This window comes from Cicer arietinum, chromosome 4 (genome assembly GCF_000331145.2).
Source record: "Cicer arietinum cultivar CDC Frontier isolate Library 1 chromosome 4, Cicar.CDCFrontier_v2.0, whole genome shotgun sequence".
In the NCBI taxonomy this organism is placed as follows: Eukaryota; Viridiplantae; Streptophyta; class Magnoliopsida; order Fabales; family Fabaceae; genus Cicer; species Cicer arietinum.
Genome location: NC_021163.2, coordinates 49,873,422 through 49,894,762, shown reverse-complemented (window position 1 = coordinate 49,894,762; position 21,341 = coordinate 49,873,422). Strand labels below are relative to the sequence as shown.

Sequence of the window (21,341 nt, the reverse complement as noted above, 5' to 3'; positions counted from 1 at the left end):
ACTTTCATTTATATGCAATTGTTTTACGAATTTTGTAGAATTTTACGATTCTTGCCACAATTCCATTTTTTATTTCCCCTCCCTCATTTTAAGTAAATGAATAAAGTGAAAATAGAGTAGTCAGGTTTAAAAAGGGTAGATGGATGGTTAAACGAGATTACATACATAAATAGGAGGACAAAGGGGGAGAGGTACGACATTCAAATTTGTAAACAATTGAATGAATAAATCACAGAGCAATGGCTTTGCTGTAGAAGGGTAAACCCTTAGAGGAGAGTCTTCTCTCCTATTTTCATTCTTTCTGCGGAACTTTCTTATTTTATTTTCTGTATCTTTACAATAATACAAAGCAGAATTTATACAGACTAGGAGATTAAGGCTGGGCGCTAATCTAGCCTAAGAATTAGGGAAGTTATTCTCCTCATAATTGCTAAGGCCACTGCTTCAGTTTCTGTTTGATTATGTTGGGTTGTTCCAATTTCATTGTTTTTTCCATTTTCTGCCTCGGCCACTGCTTCAGTTTCTGTTTGATTATGTTGGGTTGTTCCAATTTCATTGTTTTTTCCATTTTCTGCCTCGGCCACTGCTTCAGTTTCTGTTTGATTATGTTGGGTTGTTCCAATTTCATTGTTTTTTCCATTTTCTGCCTCGGCCACTGCTTCAGTTTCTGTTTGATTATGTTGGGTTGTTCCAATTTCATTGTTTTTTCCATTTTCTGCCTCGGCCACTGCTTCAGTTTCTGTTTGATTATGTTGGGTTGTTCCAATTTCATTGTTTTTTCCATTTTCTGCCTCGGCCACTGCTTCAGTTTCTGTTTGATTATGTTGGGTTGTTCCAATTTCATTGTTTTTTCCATTTTCTGCCTCGGCCACTGCTTCAGTTTCTGTTTGATTATGTTGGGTTGTTCCAATTTCATTGTTTTTTCCATTTTCTGCCTCGGCCACTGCTTCAGTTTCTGTTTGATTATGTTGGGTTGTTCCAATTTCATTGTTTTTTCCATTTTCTGCCTCGGCCACTGCTTCAGTTTCTGTTTGATTATGTTGGGTTGTTCCAATTTCATTGTTTTTTCCATTTTCTGCCTCGGCCACTGCTTCAGTTTCTGTTTGATTATGTTGGGTTGTTCCAATTTCATTGTTTTTTCCATTTTCTGCCTCGGCCACTGCTTCAGTTTCTGTTTGATTATGTTGGGTTGTTCCAATTTCATTGTTTTTTCCATTTTCTGCCTCGGCCACTGCTTCAGTTTCTGTTTGATTATGTTGGGTTGTTCCAATTTCATTGTTTTTTCCATTTTCTGCCTCGGCCACTGCTTCAGTTTCTGTTTGATTATGTTGGGTTGTTCCAATTTCATTGTTTTTTCCATTTTCTGCCTCGGCCACTGCTTCAGTTTCTGTTTGATTATGTTGGGTTGTTCCAATTTCATTGTTTTTTCCATTTTCTGCCTCGGCCACTGCTTCAGTTTCTGTTTGATTATGTTGGGTTGTTCCAATTTCATTGTTTTTTCCATTTTCTGCCTCGGCCACTGCTTCAGTTTCTGTTTGATTATGTTGGGTTGTTCCAATTTCATTGTTTTTTCCATTTTCTGCCTCGGCCACTGCTTCAGTTTCTGTTTGATTATGTTGGGTTGTTCCAATTTCATTGTTTTTTCCATTTTCTGCCTCGGCCACTGCTTCAGTTTCTGTTTGATTATGTTGGGTTGTTCCAATTTCATTGTTTTTTCCATTTTCTGCCTCGGCCACTGCTTCAGTTTCTGTTTGATTATGTTGGGTTGTTCCAATTTCATTGTTTTTTCCATTTTCTGCCTCGGCCACTGCTTCAGTTTCTGTTTGATTATGTTGGGTTGTTCCAATTTCATTGTTTTTTCCATTTTCTGCCTCGGCCACTGCTTCAGTTTCTGTTTGATTATGTTGGGTTGTTCCAATTTCATTGTTTTTTCCATTTTCTGCCTCGGCCACTGCTTCAGTTTCTGTTTGATTATGTTGGGTTGTTCCAATTTCATTGTTTTTTCCATTTTCTGCCTCGGCCACTGCTTCAGTTTCTGTTTGATTATGTTGGGTTGTTCCAATTTCATTGTTTTTTCCATTTTCTGCCTCGGCCACTGCTTCAGTTTCTGTTTGATTATGTTGGGTTGTTCCAATTTCATTGTTTTTTCCATTTTCTGCCTCGGCCACTGCTTCAGTTTCTGTTTGATTATGTTGGGTTGTTCCAATTTCATTGTTTTTTCCATTTTCTGCCTCGGCCACTGCTTCAGTTTCTGTTACAACAACCGGTTCAGGTTCTGCTGTCCTTTCAGCTGGGATAGGGGCAGTTTCTGTTTGTTCAAACATCCAAGGTTGGTATTCTAAAGTTTCAATTGGATATGTGTGTACTTGCTCCCCCTGAATGCCAACTTTGGGGTAGTATGGTTGGTTCTCAAAGAAGGTTACATCCATGGTGTGGTAGAATTTTTTGGTGATGGGTGAGTAACATCTGTACCCTTTTTGGTGAGGTGAGTAACCAAGAAAAATGCACTTGATAGATTTGGGGTCAAGTTTACTACGGTGTGGGTTGTGGTTGTGGACGAAGGATGAGCATCCAAAAATCTTTAAGGGAATGGAGGTGAGTATTTTGCTGGTTGGGAAGAAGATTTGGAGTGTGGAGAGGGGGGTCTTGAGGTTAAGGATCCGGGAAGGCATTCTATTTATAAGGTGTGTTGCCGAAAGGACAGCTTCCCCCCAAAACTGGTTCGGGACATTTGTGGCTAACATGATTGATCTAGTTACTTCCAAAATATGTCTATTCTTTCTTTCCGCAACTCCGTTTTGTTGTGGAGTGTCCACACAAGAGCTTTGGTGAACAATGCCAACTTTTTGTAGGTAAGAACTTAGAATCGAATTGTAGTACTCACAACCATTGTCAGTTCTAAGCACTTGGATCTTGTTGTGAAATTGAGTTTGCACCATGTTGTGGAAAACCTCAAAGATCCTTCCTACTTCTGATTTCTCTTTCATTAAAAATACCCAGGTAACACGAGTGTGATCGTCAATGAACGTGACAAACCATCTAGAACCAGTAACATTCTTAATGCGTGATGGTCCCCATACATCACTATGAATTAGGGCGAAAGGTTGGGATGGCTTATAGGGTTGGGGTGGGTATTGGCTACGTGTATGTTTGGACAATTGACAAATTTCACACTGAAAATGCTTCTGATTTTTATTGAATAAAGAAGGAAATAATTTTTCCAGATACATGAAATTTGGGTGGCCTAATCGATAGTGCCATAACATTACAGGATTGTCACTACTTGGAACACTAGCTGCTGCATATGACTGGTTCTTGAGTCCTCTTTCTAATTCTTCAGCTTGAAGTAGGTAGAGTCCAGCACACTCTTTAGCACTGCCAATCGTCTTCCCCGACTCCAAAATCTGAAATTCACACAAGTTAGGAGAAAATTTAGTAACACATTTCAAATCTCTTGTGATTTTGCTAATGGACAGCAAGTTGCAATCAAGTTTTGGCACATATAGAACATATTCTAGTGTAATATTAGGTGACAAAATAATTGATCCTGTACCCATGACCTTAGAATGTGTGCCATCTGCTATTCGGACAGTGCAGTTAAATGGATAAGGAGAATAACTAGTAAACAAATTAAAATTTCCAGTCATGTGATCTGAAGCCCCTGAGTCAACAATCCATGACTTTGTTTTTCCCATGCTAGTATTTAGAGCATGTGAGACATTACCTCTCTGAGCCACTACAGCCGTACCACCTTTTTCTGTAGAGAGCATGGTTTGTTTGAAGATTTTTTGTAAAGCCTCCATTTGTTCCTTGTTAAATGGAAATGAAGTAGATTTTACCTCAGCTTCTTGGTGGTTAAAAATTGCGTTGCCTCTGCTGTCCCTGCTTTTGAATTGCTTGGCTTCTGGGGGTTTTCCATGTATAACCCAACATATTTCTTGTGTATGGCCTGGTTTCTTGCAGTGATCACACCAGGGACGATTTTTCTTTTGAAATGGCCGAATTTGGTTTCCTCTTGCAGCCATTGCTGAGCTCTCGGTGGGAGGTGTTGAGGTGGCATTTCCCAACATGAGTTTCCTCCTGCTCTCTTCTCTCCTTACTTCTGAAAAGGCTTCCCGAATTTTGGGAAGAGGTTTGGTTCCAAGGATCCTTCCACGGACTTCATCAAGGTCCTTGTTTAGTCCCAATAGGAACATGTAGATTCTGTCCTTCTCCACCAGCTCTTTGAATTTTTTCTTATCCCCTGGACAGTCCCATGTGACTTCTTCATATACATCTAGTTGTTGCCAATGTCTACTAAGTGTATTAAAATACTCAGTAACAGAAGATTCTCCTTGTCGAAGGTTGTGTAGAATGCTTCTTATCTCAAATATGGCAGAGGTATTGTCCACATTTGAATATGTTTCCTTCACAGCATCCCATATCTCCTTTGCCGAATCATAGAACATGAAATTTTCACCAATTTCGTTGGTCATGGTGTTGAGCAGCCATGACATTACTTGGCTATTCTCAAGTTTCCATTTTTGAAGGGTGGCATCTCCTTCTTGGGGACATTTTGTGTCTCCTGTGATGTAGTCTTCTCTCCCTTTTCCTTGAAGGAAGATCTTGACTGATCTTACCCATTGGGTATAGTTTTGACCATTTAATTTATGGCCAGTGATGAGATGACTGAGCCCATCATGTGAACTGGTCGGAAATGATCCAGTTTCCATCTTTGGCTGTTTGTCGGAAGGTTCACCCATTGCTGGCGGCGCTAGGGTTTTCTTAGGGATGGATCAGATCGAGCTCTGATACCATGCGGAACTTTCTTATTTTATTTTCTGTATCTTTACAATAATACAAAGCAGAATTTATACAGACTAGGAGATTAAGGCTGGGCGCTAATCTAGCCTAAGAATTAGGGAAGTTATTCTCCTCATAATTGCTAATTCTAATAAGATAGGAAAGGCTAGGAATTAGCTAATACTAATCTATATTTAATGGACATACAGCTGTCATAAAACTGTACAAAACAAAATCTGTTGATTCTCCTTAATTAGCGCCAATCTTCAACACTTTCAATAAAATTTTCTTTCTATCAACTCTCCAGTTCTTTTCCTAGTTTCTAAAAAATTGGTCTGACCTGCTGTTTTTCGAGGGAGAGCCATTGTTGCATTGAGAAATGAACCTACAATTTTTTTGCATTCTTGGAAGGATACAGTGAACATGTGATACAGCATCCTTTGAGGGAAAGTTTATTAGTCTCAAAAACAATGTTGAAACAGGCATTGAGAAGGCACGGATTTGGTTGAATCGAAGGAGGGTTGGAAGCGTCACCTCTGAGATCAACATCGAAGAGATTGGAAAAATCAAACATAAGTAAGGTCAAGGGACAAAGAAACTGATATAGGAAGGTGAGACGAATGTGGAGACACAACCTTCTCCAAAAACTGCCTTCTCATAGCAACAACTAAAAACAGAGACAATGGAGAGTAAAGCCACCAAGAGTCTTGTTCTTGGTAGAACACCAAAGAAAAAAAGAAGATTCAAAATTTTTGAATTTGGATTGTAGCGATAAGTTGGAATGGTGGAGGAGAATAACAAGAGGGGATGAAGGTATGTATGTGCCTTAACCAAAACACATCAAGATAGTGGATTAATGACATTTGTAACAAGCTGCAGGTGGACACAAAATCACTGGCTCGAGGGGAAGTGTCACGATTTCTATTAATGTTGTTCTCATGCCTTGCATCTTAAAATTTCTAAGTTGATACTTGTAAATGGTATGTATGTATTAGGCCAAAACACATCCAAGATAGTGGATTAATGACATTGGTAACAAGCTGCAGTTGGACACAAAATCACTGGCTCGAGGGGCAGTGTTCACGGTTACTATTAATGTTGTTCTTATGCCTTGAATCTTACAATTTCTATGATAATCCTTGTAAATGCGTACATATAAAAGCACATGCCTGTCCAGTTGCAGATCTAGTTTTCTCATATCTTCTCTATGTGCGTCTCTTTTATAGAATTACATATAAATTGATGTTTGGTTACTATAAACTGAATCAAATATGTTATTTGCATATGGCTTTTACAGAATTCATACAGAAACACCCATATACTGCAGTGAAACTTTGCATTCCACTCCATAATGAAAAGATTAAGCCATGTAGTATAAAGGGTTACGAAATTCAACCATTAATGAAAGACTCATAAAAGAGAAAGATGCATGCCCAGCAGCATTGGGCTAGCTTGAAACTTGCAGTTATGAATATAAAATTATCAACTCTAGATAGTTTTGCAGGCATACCTTGTTTGGTGAATTAACTACATCATCACTTATTGTGACAGCAACTTCCACTGATCTCTCTGGTTCATCAGTCTGCATGAAAATAGCAATTGTCTGAAAACCTGTTCATAGATGATAACCACAATATACCTTAGAATTACAAAGCTTACGAAATAGAATTAGTTTGAAATAACTTTGTGTAATCGAATAAAATAAAGAAAGAGATCAGTTGACATTAATCTTACTTTCAGATAAAGGATGTGATTAACATAAGTAACATCAAACAAGCATGTAAAAGCATAAAAAATTAGCCACCAACGCAAAATCCTGATGATAACTTCTCAATTATATTAACGTGTCAAAAGTGAAATAACTACTTACTAAGTAAGCGATGTATTATAAATAAACGAAATTTTATTTGTTAAAGAAGCTGCTGAGTGTATACATAGTACATACAATCAATATCCTATGCAACATAAAAATGTCTTAACTGAGAGGTTCATTAGAAACTGTTCAGGAAAAAAAAAAAAAAAGTTTCCTTCACAATTTTCAAGTGGTCAAGGAAAATGAAAGAGTTAATTAATTTAACATAATTTTGCAATTACAAATAATGCCTCAAGTATGCCCATTTTCATCAGCGTTACCACAAACAAATCGAAATAGAATTAGTTTGAAATAACTTTGTGTAATCGAATAAAATAAAGAAAGAGATCAGTTGACATTAATCTTACTTTCAGATAAAGGATGTGATTAACATAAGTAACATCAAACAAGCATGTAAAAGCATAAAAAATTAGCCACCAACGCAAAATCCTGATGATAACTTCTCAATTATATTAACGTGTCAAAAGTGAAATAACTACTTACTAAGTAAGCGATGTATTATAAATAAACGAAATTTTATTTGTTAAAGAAGCTGCTGAGTGTATACATAGTACATACAATCAATATCCTATGCAACATAAAAATGTCTTAACTGAGAGGTTCATTAGAAACTGTTCAGGAAAAAAAAAAAAAAAGTTTCCTTCACAATTTTCAAGTGGTCAAGGAAAATGAAAGAGTTAATTAATTTAACATAATTTTGCAATTACAAATAATGCCTCAAGTATGCCCATTTTCATCAGCGTTACCACAAACAAATCTTTTTTTTTTTTTTTTTTTTTGCTGAATCCATAAACCAAATCTCTAATACCATAAGTAGTCACATTTACATAATATCAAATAACAGAACATCAAAGAAAAATAAAAAATGCTCCTAAAACTTAAATATTATATACTTTTTTGTGTCAACAGGGTCATCATAAAGAACAAAAAATTTAAGACAATTGAGGCCTCAATCAATCTGAACTAAAAGGAACTCCTTTTTTGTCAACTGATTGTGTTGCAACTTCCTGCAAGAGGGCATTCTTAATTTTCTACAAAATCAAGTGATGATCATGAAAAAATGCAAAGAATACACGTATACTATATGCAGCATGTATGAAATAATGGATTATTGTTTATGAACCACCAATAAAATGTCATCATCTACAGTGAAAAAATGCATCACCTAGAAGAATATGTGAACATACTAACTCCAAATCAAACAAGGCTCTTTCTGTCTGTGCCATATGCTGAGTTACAAATATCCTTTTTTTTCTTAAGATGGACCTCATCATCTTTCTTGTTAATTCCAACAGACTCGATATAACAAACAAAACAGGAAATCATAAGTAGCATGGTCAAAGCCTAGAACAATAACCCTGAAACAATGGCCAGCTAAATCTTGGTTTCTCATCAAACTTTTCGATACACCATAAAGTCCTCTTGATTAGGAGTTGGCTTCATCATCGTCCAGATTGTGTATTATGATATACCTCAAATAAACATCCTATTTAAGAGATTCCAATACTAGGGTCAGAAAACATCTCATAAAATGCTACAAGTAGATCACTCCATGAGAATTATAAAGATCTTGCAGTTACAGAAGCAATATCTAGTATTTGGATGAATGATATGAATTTATTTTCCTAATGTCCAAGAAACTCATGGTTAAATATATCGCAAGGCGAAACCAAAATCCATGTTTATATAAGGCAGCCTTACAAGCCTATTCCAAAACACTGGAAGTATGCTATCATGGCTAAGTAAAATCTAGATTTAAGCTTCAAGGTAGAGGACGAGACCACCTCTAAAAGTTAGGCATAATTAAGACACAAGATTCTTGGGGAGACAGGTCTTGTAGCAGCCATCCAACAACACCCTATCTCAGTATTCCAGTTTTGGGGTCGGCTGCTATCTAGATTGACAACTATGTCGGAGACAAGATCAAACTGAACTATAAAATGTATACTTTTGTTACTATATTATTATCATGCGTCTGAGTTGGGTATTTTTCGGGAATGACTTCTACTGTTGTTATTGTACAATTTATCTAAAACTGTAAACAAATATATTGGATATAATGGTCTTACCAATTTGGAATACCGGGATAGGGTGTTACTGGAATACCGGAGGGAGTATCTAATTCCTACAAAATGTTGTTTCTCTGGTTTGTATCAGACAGGTTTGACTTGTCGGATACAGTGACGAAATCAGTGCCGTATAGAGGAAACGTTTATAGCAGAACAAGACAAATTCTACTGCCAAAAAGCAATACTCTGTAGAGAGATGACTCCCTCCGTTCTTACAATAATTTATCAAAGATAGCCCCACTACCCAACACCAAAGACTACTAATAAGTTATAACCACACCCCATGACTCGTGTAACTGCTGTATGTTGGGTGCTCTCCCTCTGTCAACTCAGAAACTCTCCCCTTATTCCTTCTGGTGTTAATCTTCCATACTTTTGGATCTAGCCCTATTGGATCCAAGTTCAATTGTTACTGGGTTATATCAGTGTCAATAATCAAGATGTTGAAGGATTGTTGGGGTATGGTTCTTTCAACTAAAGCAGGCAACGGCATCTCTCACTGCTGCAGCAAAGTGAATTAAATTAATGGTTGGACAGTTTAGTGGAAGTATTTAAGGATGTTATGGGCCTTCTCTCTCTTTGGAACACAGTCCATCCAATTGTGCTAAAAGAATGCACTAGTTCTGTAAGTTTCAAACCATATAGCTACCCTCACCACCATTAAATTGAAATTGAGAGGTAGGTTTGAGACATGCTGAAATAGGGGATCATATGGCCCAGCTCAAGTTATCTCTCCATCCGAGTCATTTTGGTCAAGAAAAAGGATGATTCATGGTGCATGTCTATTGACTAGGGAATTTAAATAATGTGGTTACTAACTACATACATGCTAAGTTCCCTACTCCTATTGTTGATGAATTCCTTGATGAGTTATATGGATCGTGCTATTTTTCAAAGTTAGATTTTAAATTTGGGTATCACCAAATTATAATTATAATGGAGGAATTTTCAAGATTGCTTTTCACACTCCTGGGAGACATCACAAGTTCCTTGTTATGTCTTTTGGCTTAATGAATGAAGCAGCCACCTTTTAAGCCTCCAAGAACCAGGATTTTAAGCCTTCCCTTCAGAAGTTTCTGTCGGAATTTTCCAATGATATAGTAGTTTATAATTGTGATTGAAGAAGTCATACTAATGTTACATAAACATAGAAATTAAGCCAGCAGATAGAGTTGCATATATTGCACTTCCCTTTTATAGGGGCAATTTCGCTTCTAATAATAACCATAAAACATTCAGGAGAATCCACAAGTACAAGTTAAATGATTAATTATCTATTTTAAACAAAAACACTGTAGATTGATCATGTCATAAAATCAAAGAAACTACATATATAAAAAAGCATGGAAGAATGGAACTCGTGAGAATAATAAGTGGAGTTTGGCAATTTCAAATTTGAACATCACAACATCAATGTACAAACCAATTTCAAATGAAAATTATAAACGTTTTGCCAATCCATTGCACCAATAGATAAGAAAAAATAAGAGGCAAGACAATTTCATCCAAAAAATTCTTATGAATGGCTACTTAGGTTTTGAGAAAATTAAATGTTGGCAGAGAAAATAATATTATGTAGTATTTATCAAAATAATTCAAGGGAAAAATAATTAAATACTCAATAGTTCTTATGTTAATAAGATACAGATAAAAGAATGAAGGGATATATAAGATTCTCATTCTTACTGCAAATTCAACATAGTCTTTGGGACGTCTTATTTTAATAATGGAGCCAAATAGTATACTGCCATCAAAAGAAAGAGCGGCTGATGCATACTCAGCTGTAAGGAATTCCACAAGCGCTTGGCCCTTATCTTTATGCATCTGCAGCGAAGATATACAATAAACAATTCAAACCCATTGCTTCATAAGGGGGAAAAGTATATTTTCGTATTTTGTGCTACAAACTTACAGTGCAGCTGATACATGGCTGAGTTTGTTGGATAAGATTTACACCGGAAGGGAGCAAGAGGCTATTGAAAGAATCCATCACAACTTTCTCAGAGGCTGAAGCTGGTAAATTCTCAAGATAAAGCCTTCTCATAGGACGGGTAGCTTGTGTCAGTTGGACAGAATCAATATTAGCATTCTTCCCTGTTGATACCACATTAAAAAATGGCACTGGCAGAGGCTTCGCAATGGATGGATCCAGAGAAGCAGCAGAAGCCACATCATGCATGCTGGACAACACACTATGATTTGATAATGGAAAACCAGAAGAAACAAAAGCTAGAGAAGGATCTGCCCCTACAGCAGGAAGATCCCATCCAGCATGTTTCTTATCTGGAGAATGCTTAGATGGTGAAGGAGTTCTGACATCAGTTTCACTTTTCCTCTTCCTTGGTGAATAGCCACCAAGTCCACTAGAAGAGCCACTATGTCGATATCGACGATGGTGACTACTTGAACCATTAGTTGATACTCTATTTTTATCATCAGAATGCTTTTTTCTAGAACTTTCTGTCAGAGAACACAAAGATAAGTCTTTACGCTCTGCATCTTGATCAGTATTTTTGTGTGCCCTTGGTGAAAAAGAAGGAGACCTTCTATGCTCACGCTCCCGACTTCTTGACCGTCTCCTCTTCATGGTTGATTCTTCATAATGTGACTTCACCTTTTCCTGGTGACTACTTGAACCATTAGTTGATACTCTATTTTTATCATCAGAATGCTTTTTTCTAGAACTATCTGTCAGAGAACGCATAGACAAGTCTTTACGCTCTGCATCTTGATAAGTATTTCTGGGTGCCCTTGGTGAAAAAGAAGGAGACCTTCTATGCTTACGCTCCCGACTTCTTGACCTTCTCTTCATGGTTGATTCTTCATAATGTGACTTACCCTTTTCCTGGTGACTACTTGAACCATTAGTTGATACCCTATTTTTATCATCAGAATGCTTTTTTCTAGAATTATCTGTCAGAGAAAGCATAGACAAGTCCTTACGCTCTCCATCTTGATAAGTATTTATCTGTGCCCGCGGTGAAAAAGAAGGGGACCTTCTTCTATCCTTACGCTCTCGACTTCTTGACCGTCTCCTCTTCATGGTTGATTCTTCATAATGTGACTTCAGCTTTTCCTGCCTGTTCTTCCTCTCAGGAATATGTGTGTTATGATGCTTTGAAATATCTTGTTTCCTTATCGCATTACGGTCCTGAGTTTCATCATCTCCATTTCGATATTTTCTCTTGGTTTCTTTTTCATATTTTGCTCTACCCTCTGCATTAACATGCTTATCTGAATCTCTATGATGCTTGTTTTCAGGTACTTCTTCAGAACCATTGCCTAACCGCTTTTTTATTTTCCATTCGCCGTGTCTATCTTTGCCATGCTTCCTTTCTGTAGAATACTCGTTTGGATTCTCATCCTCTTCAATGCAGCTCTTTTTCTTTGTTTTCCTTTCAGATTTTTGTCTATCTTTTTCTGCATTACTATCTTTTTTAACTGAATCTCTTGAATGTTTATTCCCAACTTTATTCTCACAATTTTGACTCGTTTGTTCAATTTTTCTTGAACCACGCTTCTCTTTTCCAGTCTTTTCTTTCGTTAGCCAGCCTTTATTATTTAATCCAGAACTTGACTTGGATTCTAAAATATTGTTTGCTCTATCTCGCTCTTCAGTTAAATCATCTTCCTTCGCATAGGTGCTCTCAACTTTCTTTCTTGAACTTACATTCACAGGTTCCTCTAAAGCATGTTTCTCTGTGCTTAAGGATGAAATCTTATCATGTTTGTAAATTCTTGGAGACTCAAAATGATCAGCAATTTTATCCAAAGAAGCTTCGGGTGAAGTATTCCATGCTTCCTTAGCAGGGTCTTTAACATTATCAAGCAATTCTTTGCTTTTTCTTCTAAGCATAATCTCTTCAAAACTAAATGGTCTTGTGCGGGCCGCACTATCTTCATCATGATTATCCACAGAAAGCCGATCTCTTTTTATGTGCTTCTCCTTTGAACGATCAGGTCTGCTCATCTTGTATGATGTAATGAAATCACAAAAAGAAACTAATCACTTCTGTACTAAGAGATTAAGGAGCGCATCAGTGAACTGACATGTTGAATGCTCGAAACTACTCCAAGATAAATTATGCCATATCCTAAGAGACAATAAAAAATAAAAACATAATCATATAGTCCACAATATGTTTATATATGCAACAATTTATAAAACTAAATGCAAAGCAGAAAGTTCCATTTCAACAATTGCTTCTGGAAATGTCATTAAGAAAAGCTTAACAACATAACAAATCCAATACATAATTTTTTTCTTCATATAGCTCTACTCTCAGAGAAGTTGTACTTAGATAAAATAGCAACTAAAAGATTAGAAAATCTGAAGTCCAGATGGTGACTTGGCCAAAAGTAATGTAAAATGCATAATAGACAATTAATACAAATTAAGTTAACTTCATGTTAATAAAATAAAGCCATATAATAGATATGTACATTGCTCAAATGCAGAATATTTTAAGTTCAGGGGAAAAAGCAATTCAGCTATTACTTTGCATAAAGAATGATGCAACAACAACCAAACCATTTTTCAACTAGGTGAGACCAATTACATGAATCAAGCAACATGGTTTAAATTTAAATCCTTTTAATGGTTTCATATATATTTTTATTGGTCTTCCTCTATATTTATTAAGCTATCTTTTCCTACTTACAGAATTGCTAACCTTATGGTTGTACAATAAAAAATTTCCTTTTAGCTGAGACATATTTCTATCACAAATAACATGTGAAAGTTGAAATATTTCTCCATTTCCCTCACTTAAATCCTATGATTTACACCACCCCCAATTTCACCATAACTTTGTATGATAGATCCAAGACACATAAGGTTTGAAACATGTTCTATAGTATGATCTCCTTTATTAAAACCTTCAAGTTGTGCTCGGGCATGTACTCTTGAACTTACATTTCATTCATGTACTTTGTTTTACTTCTTTATAAACATAAGTCATGCTATTTCAAGACTTCCTTCTATAACTAGTTTAATATTTACTTTCTTTCTCAACTAGTTTCCACACATTTGTGAGAGGCAGGAAATTTTTGTTTCTCGTCAAACACTCATTAGCTTCCGATTCAACCCAAAAAAACAAAAACACTGTGTTATCTATGTTAAATACAGATGTTCAAAACCTAACTAAAAATATATGCAAGTATTTATACTAAATTTTATTTATACTAAAGAAAAACAAGCAGAGAAAAAAAAAAAAACCACCTTTCCTTCCATATTTTTCCCTGGTGATTGAACAGCTTTACAAAAAAACAACTAAAAGAGACAAGATCTCCACCAGTTACCAAATAAACTTAAACCATAAAGAATGGAATTGCTTAGCATATGCAAGAATCTATACTAATAAATTTATTATTATTAATATTTTCACCATCATCATCTGAACAGTAAAACACGACAAAAATCATATAGGTGTGTACATGACTAACACAACTAGTTCCTTTTCTTCCTTTTTTCAAAACAATTTGTGGCGTTCTTCAGCCACCCCTAGTTTCTGCACACATTCAGAAAGGTCAAAAAACTGCTAGTATTTTCCATTTGGAAATCGAAGCTACACACACAAGCATTTCTTCACTTTTCTTATGATCTTGATATGCTAAATTCCAATTGCATTTCTACTCAATTCATTAAACTAGGGTTTACGTTTCTCTCTAAAATGCGCAATACCTTTCAACAAATCACATACCCTAAGCCATAAATACTTAACTTTATCACTAGCAGATAGTCAAAACCTAACATTCCAAAACGCGAAGAGAGAGAGAGAGAGAGAGAAACCTGGAGAGAGAAGGGTGAATATGGTGACGGTGGTGGAAGAAAGTGAAAACAGAGCGATACAAACAAGCTCAGCGTAGAGCAGTCGCAATTGGGTAATCGCTATATCTGCGGAAATACTTCACTTCACTTCACTCAAAGGCAAATATTGAACGCCGATGAATCGTAAATAAAATTTTAGTTTTTTTTTTTTTTTCAATTTTGCTTCCTACACCCCTCAATTTACTTCCCACACCCCTCAATTTTTTTTAAACCCAAACTACTCTTCCCTCTTTATTCACTTAACACATTCATCTTCTAACTTCATCATCTTCATCTTCATTAACTTAACACATTCATCTTCAATCATCTACATTCTTGAATCAAGTAAGCAATCTTCAATCATTTTCAATCCTAAACACAGTATAATCTTCAATCAAGTAAGCAATCTTCAATAATCTTCAACACCATCTTCAACACTATCTTCAATCACTTCAAGCATCTTCAATCAAGTAAGCAATGGTGTTTTTGTTTTCGTTTTTTGGGTTTAACTCTCTAGGTTTTGAATGTTCATCAATGGGTTTTGAATTCTGGATTTTAAATGTTCATCAATGGTTCTGGGTTTGATGGTGTTTTCTGGGTTTTCTAGGTTTGATGTATAATAATGGAGTTCAGATACGTGAAGTGAAATCAAGTACGTGAACTCAGATCACGTAGGTAGACGTGAACTCAGTTCACGTAGGTAGACGTGAACTCAGTTCGCGTAGATAGACATGAAATCAGTTCACGTAGGTTGATGGAGTTCACGTACGTCAACTCAGTTCACGTACGTAAACTCAGTTTAAGTAGGTTGATGGAGTTCACGTACGCGAACTCAGTTCACGTAGGTTGATGGAGTTCACGTACGTGAACTCAGTTAGCGTAAGTTGATGGTGTTCTTGTGGAGTTCACGTATGTGAACTCAGTTCACGTATGAGTTTATGTTTCTAGACTTACATAAATGTTATATTGTTATGTTGTTTTGATAATGATTATGATTTGTTTATGCAGAAATGGTGTGCACAATGTTTATTGATAGAGAGGGTCGTGTTATGCTCGACCAAGGGACTGATAGAAAAGGTCGTGTTAGACCAACCGCTTCTGCACGGGCTCACTGTGCTCAGCGTGAATTGCGTGAACAGCGAAGATTATGGAATCAACAAGCAGAACAGGCGCAAGCAGAACGGGGGCAAGTAGAAGAGGCCCAACCTGAAGCAGATGACGGATATCCTGGTGGTCTGGTTGACAAGTCTGTCCTAAGGACAAATGGGGATCATGTTGCGACACGACTATGGGACGGCGTGGTAAATTTCTGAATCAAATTAAATATTAAATATTTGCTTAATGTGTTTGAACTTATATTTGTTCGGTTAATTTATATCGGGATCGCAGAGAGTTAAGGGTTTTTAGCAATGGCAAAAAATTAAAAGAAGTTGTCATTGAAAATCAAGAGGTTGAGGAACTTGTTAAAAGTTTCGGTTTATATACATTGCTAAATGCAGCTATGAGATGATCGACAAAGGTCTAATTTCTACCTTTGTCGAGAGATGACATCACGACACCAACAACTTTCATCTTCCAATTGGAGAGATGACCATTACTTTGGACGATGTCTCTTCGCTGCTGCATATACCCATCACTGATGCATTCTTCAGCGTTAATATATTTAGTCTGGGTGAGCTTCAGAATTATTGGGTTAGCTTCTTGGGGTTAGTCTGGTTGCTACATATCCTAAGTTTAACTTGACGCGGAGAACCGTTGTTCGGTACAATTGGTTTATTGACGTATACCATCAGTGATGTGCTGATTAGCATTGGCAGATGGCTGCGAGATCATTTCTTTTATTTTTGATGGGTTGCACCTTGTTCAGCGACAAGAGTGCCTTCGCAGTGAGTGTTGTCTATCTTGAATGTTTCAGAGACCTCAACTCATGTGGGGGATATGCATGGGGTGCTGCTGCGCTTGCTTACCTATACGACAATCTTCGAGAAGCGAACATGCATCAGACTAGAACGGTATCAGGGTATCTGACACTATTACAGGTATTTGCGCTTGCTTTCCTGGTTTGATTTATTTCCTGATTTCGTGGTTTGTTGCTTTACAGATTTATGAATATCTTATTATATATGTGCAGGCGTGGTTGTATGAGCATTTTCTAGCATTATGTGCGAATTGTTGTAGACTATCTCAGATTTATGATGAGGACTATCCGAGAGCACTTAGATGGAAGTCAAAACGGGATAAAGGTTTGGATATTCCATTTAGGAAAACACTTGACGAGATTGATGTTGATGACATATGTTGGACACCCTATAGAGAGCGTAGACTGAAGCGACCAATGCGATCAATATTAAATGCGATCAATGTTTGGATATTTATACAATATTTTTGGATATTCATTATATTTGAATTCAACAATTCAATTTACAATAACTTCATTTATAGTTTCTGGAAATTTCTGCAACCAATGTTGCATGCGATCCCTGTAAATAAATTCCCATTGTCGTGCTTCTTCATTGCAATAATTTTTCCACAAATTACTTGCTGGTGGTATAGGGGAATCTAACTTTAAGTAAACTTGTTAAATTACATAACAATTATAAATCAATTATCAAGAATAAATCAATAACAATTATAAAATGAATTATCAATAACAATTTAATACGATAATTAATACATGTACGAAATGACAGTTGTTAACAAATGCAATAACAATCACACGATAATCTGACATAGATGTTGGTGGTGGACTTCGAAGTGGAAAATATGTTTGCGATTGGTTAAGTGATAATGCGACGACAACCAAGTTAAACTTCAAAGCAATCACATATCTCATTTCTGGAAGTGTCATCCAATTATCTTTTGATGCAACTTGCTCAACATACACATTGTGTATAAGTTTTCGAACATAATTTTCTCCACCAAATAGTATCTCGTAATGAGACATGAACTCTTGAAGCTCTACCACACATTGTTGACAGATGAATGCCCAACAGTTCTCACCCATTCCAAGTAAAGTTGCAACTGCACGATATCCACAATTACTATCATCACCGACATCAATAATGTTATCTATGAATTTCAACTGGCAATCAATCTTTGAAGAGGAGAACTCTTGGTTGTTGAACTTTGCTAACTGATGGTCGAGGTGTGAGCTTTTGGACTGATGGTCGAGGTGCGAGCTTTTCTACTTTACTGGTATCTATAGTGCTACATGCATTTGTACAACTACATCTAACATTTGCATCCACATACTCCCACCAAGATGGATCACACTTGGTTGATTTATCTCTTTTTGATATCTTACTTTTGCCTTTTTTTGGTGCACCTTTTGTTTTAACCTTGGCAACCGGTGGAAACATCGACGTAGTCGATGGATACGCGATCTCTCGTAATTTACCTTTAAGTGAAATTTTGCCAGGTACATCAAGTTCTTCAAACTTTTTCACTATGACATCTATTTCATGTTTCACAGATAACTCTGAAGGTTTACTTGATGCATCAACATGGAAAGTTAATTTACTCCACCAAACATGAATAACGTCTAATGGAATGGAACGTGGGATCATACTATACGTGGCTATTTCACATGTACAAGGTAGACCATGTGTTGTCCTAATTGTACAACGACACTCAGTCTAATCAATACCTACATACTTCACGCGGTTATACTCTGCCGCAATGTGATCTATTGTATTTTTTGACACAACACCATGCAAATTTGCGTATAATCTGTTACTATATCGATGCACCTTTTGAATGATGCTCTTTTCAAATGATGCTATTATCTCATTGTGTTGTAATACAATCATGCTATTGATGGTTTCCCAAACACTGCATATATCACCAATACTATCTTGTAATATCCTTGTCAAACTCCAATGCACCGACTCAACCCTTTGTGTTGTGGTGTTCCCAAAGTGCATAACTCTATTTGTCAACGCCTCAACAAACCTTTCATTGTAAGGAATTAACCACTGCTCGTGTACATAATCATAAAAAATAGAACAATTACTACAAATTCCTTCAAAGATAGCCAACTTCATGTAGTACTGAGCCTCATCATAACTGTAAATAAGAGTCTCCCATGCCTCCAATATTTGCACTTGCTTCTTTTTTGAAAACACATTCATCTTGCACTTAGTTTTGACATTCTTGCATATATGAAACAAGCATAATAAATTCACTACTTTTGGAAAAACATTTTCAACCGCGTTTATCAAAGCAAGGTCTCTATCAGTAACGATGACTTCAACTTCACCACTTGTAATCTGTTCTTTCACTATTTGTAGTGCCCACGTGAAGTTATCAGCACACTCAAACTGTAGATATGCAAATCCCACACAAAATGTCATTTCAGTAGATGTAACACCAATAATCTCAAGTAATGACATTCGATACCTATAGGTCTTGTAAGTGCAATCCATAATCAATACTATGTGAAAATTATCTACAAGAGTGATAGCGTTTGGATGAGTCCAAAATATGTCCATCAACTCATCTGAACCCTCTACCTTCCTATATCGATAGACGTATTTGTCGCGTTCCATCAATGTCAAAATATGTTGCATTTTTGTTCTATTATGTAACACCCCGTTTTTCAAAGCGAGGGTATATTTTTTTTTCAAAAGGAATTAAAATAAAACAGAGAATTAAATCATGAAATGCCTTTGGATAAATAATTGAGTCATTATAATTTACAAGCAGCGGAAAAGTTTCTCCAAATTATAAATCCAAAACATTTACACGACAACAAATGGTACATGGAACCCATTCAAATAAGAAGTCAAACTGACAATATTAGTATAAGTACAGTTTTCCAAACTAAAAATACTCTAATCCAAAAAGAAGGACACCTAGTCCCTATACATCATCATAATCTGATCATCCTACCAAAAAGCTATACACCCTGAGTATCTCCACGCGCCCCGTGAGATCCTCCTAACGTAACTGCAGTCACGCGTTCCCATCTCCATTTCCGTCCGTAAGGTACGAACCAGTAGGACCGTCCTGACTCTCATCTGAGGGCAAGGCCCAGATTTCCACAATAATTGTAAAGGGTCACCAACCAAAAAAATAACAGTTAACACATAGCATTTAAGATCTTAAATGCTAAAAATATCTTTTCAACTAGGCATGCACCTTAACAGGATTTTCAATATGCTAAAAGTTCATACAATGCTTGCCAATTAACAAGGAACTCAAAATGAAGTTCTCAAACCATCAAGTAATACATAACTGACCAAAGCATTGATAAATCAATTGAGCAATCGAGATTTCCGAAACGAATATTAAGTAAACAAGATATTAAGAGATTCCCCATTCTTAATACTCTTTTAACTTAAACGATTTCCGAAACGAATATTAAGTAAACAAGATATTAAGAGATTCCCCATTCTTAATACTCTTTTAACTTAAACGATTTCCGAAACGAATATTAAGTAAACAAGATATTAAGAGATTCCCCATTCTTAATACTCTTTTAACTTAAACGATTTCCGAAACGAATATTAAGTAAACAAGATATTAAGAGATTCCCCATTCTTAATACTCTTTTAACTTAAACGATTTCCGAAACGAATATTAAGTAAACAAGATATTAAGAGATTCCCCATTCTTAATACTCTTTTAACTTAAACGATTTCCGAAACGAATATTAAGTAAACAAGATATTAAGAGATTCCCCATTCTTAATACTCTTTTAACTTAAACGATTTCCGAAACGAATATTAAGTAAACAAGATATTAAGAGATTCCCCATTCTTAATATCCAGTTAACTTAAACGATTTTCACAAACACACATTAAGTAAACCGATATATTAAAAGATTCCCCATTTTTAATACTCGTTTAACTCTAATGGTTTTCAAATTAAAACATTAAGTAAACAAGACATTAAGAGATTCCCCATTCTTAATACTCATTTAACTTAACGATTTTCAAAACAAAACATTAAGTAACCGAGACATTAAGAGATTCCCCATTCTTAACGCTTAGTTAACTTAAACGATTTTTCAAAACAACATTAAGTAACCCAGACATTAAGAGATTCCCCATTCTTAATATCCAGTTAACTTAAACGATTTTCACAAACACACATTAAGTAAACCGAGATATTAAAAGATTCCCCATTTTTAATACTCGTTTAACTCTAATGGTTTTCAAATTTCACAACAAAACCAACTCAAAACATTTTATCAAATTCAATTCACAATCCACACCAAAACACATCAAATTTCATCGGTATTAACTTAGAACCCGTCAAATACGACGAACACAAATCAACACAACATAGCACTCAAACACATCAAATTTCATTTACCCATAATCATACACAAATGAGTTAAGTTCATTTTCCACGAAACATCCATCAAATATAACCAGAACCTAACTCTAAGATTTTACCCATAAAGTCTTAGATTCGTTTTTCCCAAAATCGATACAATAAATCCTAACAGTTTCCTTCCCACACAACCACAGATAAGTCCCTAATGCAAATAGTTTAACTCATTTGTGTGGTTGTGTGGGAAGGAAAATCGATACAATAAATCCTCGGTATGGATACAATAAATCCTAACAGTTTAACGTGGTTTTCCGGTACCGCGAGTAATTCCGGTAAAATCTTCGCTCGCAACGCAGCTTCCAAATTAGTTCACTAGCACCGTAGTGTGGTGGTGAGCAACTTTCCCTTCTATCTCTTCGAGAAATGAGGTTTGGATCTAGAAGAAACGGAGGGGTTTGTGTTTGGATCTCAAAAACCGTTTTTCTTCGTTTTCGAATCAAAGAGGAAGAGTGGAGTTACGAAAACCTTG

The 21,341-nt window shown here is 36.1% G+C and overlaps 2 protein-coding genes across 4 annotated transcripts in view; both read right to left on the bottom strand.

Moving 5' to 3' along the window:
• LOC101493745 (uncharacterized) overlaps positions 1-14,672 on the bottom strand; it is a 23,996-nt gene extending 9,324 nt beyond the window's left edge. For 2 of the 3 annotated variants that reach the window (XM_004497913.4, XM_004497915.4), the window contains exons 1-4: positions 14,516-14,672; positions 10,637-12,818; positions 10,411-10,548; positions 6,293-6,364 (exon numbers count right to left, since the gene is read on the bottom strand). In XM_004497913.4, the coding sequence (XP_004497970.1) occupies positions 6,293-6,364; positions 10,411-10,548; positions 10,637-12,694 (2,268 nt within the window). In that variant the 5' untranslated portion in view covers positions 12,695-12,818; positions 14,516-14,672. The remainder of the gene's footprint in view (positions 1-6,292; positions 6,365-10,410; positions 10,549-10,636; positions 12,819-14,515) is intronic. The other variant, XM_073367905.1, reaches the window with a different exon arrangement.
• A 2,505-nt stretch (positions 14,673-17,177) lies between these two features.
• Positions 17,178-19,080, bottom strand: LOC101509404 (PKS-NRPS hybrid synthetase cheA-like). Its single transcript, XM_004497963.2, has 3 exons — positions 18,188-19,080; positions 17,763-18,145; positions 17,178-17,602 (listed from the first exon to the last, which is right to left on the bottom strand). The coding sequence occupies exons 1-3, from the start codon at positions 19,078-19,080 to the stop codon at positions 17,178-17,180; spliced, it is 1,701 nt and encodes a 566-aa protein (XP_004498020.2).
• Positions 19,081-21,341: the final 2,261 nt, after the last annotated feature.

Bases quoted from the DNA above. Each gene is read 5' to 3' on its own strand.
- LOC101509404 (XM_004497963.2), bottom strand. From the start codon at position 19,080: ATGGAACGCGACAAATACGTCTATCGATATAGGAAGGTAGAGGGTTCA. The intron at 18,146-18,187 runs GTATGTAGGTAT...TTGTACAATTAG, and splicing joins GCAGAGTATAACCGCGTGAA to GACAACACATGGTCTACCTT. The intron at 17,603-17,762 runs GTAGTTGTACAA...TGAAATTCATAG, and splicing joins TGTGGATGCAAATGTTAGAT to ATAACATTATTGATGTCGGT.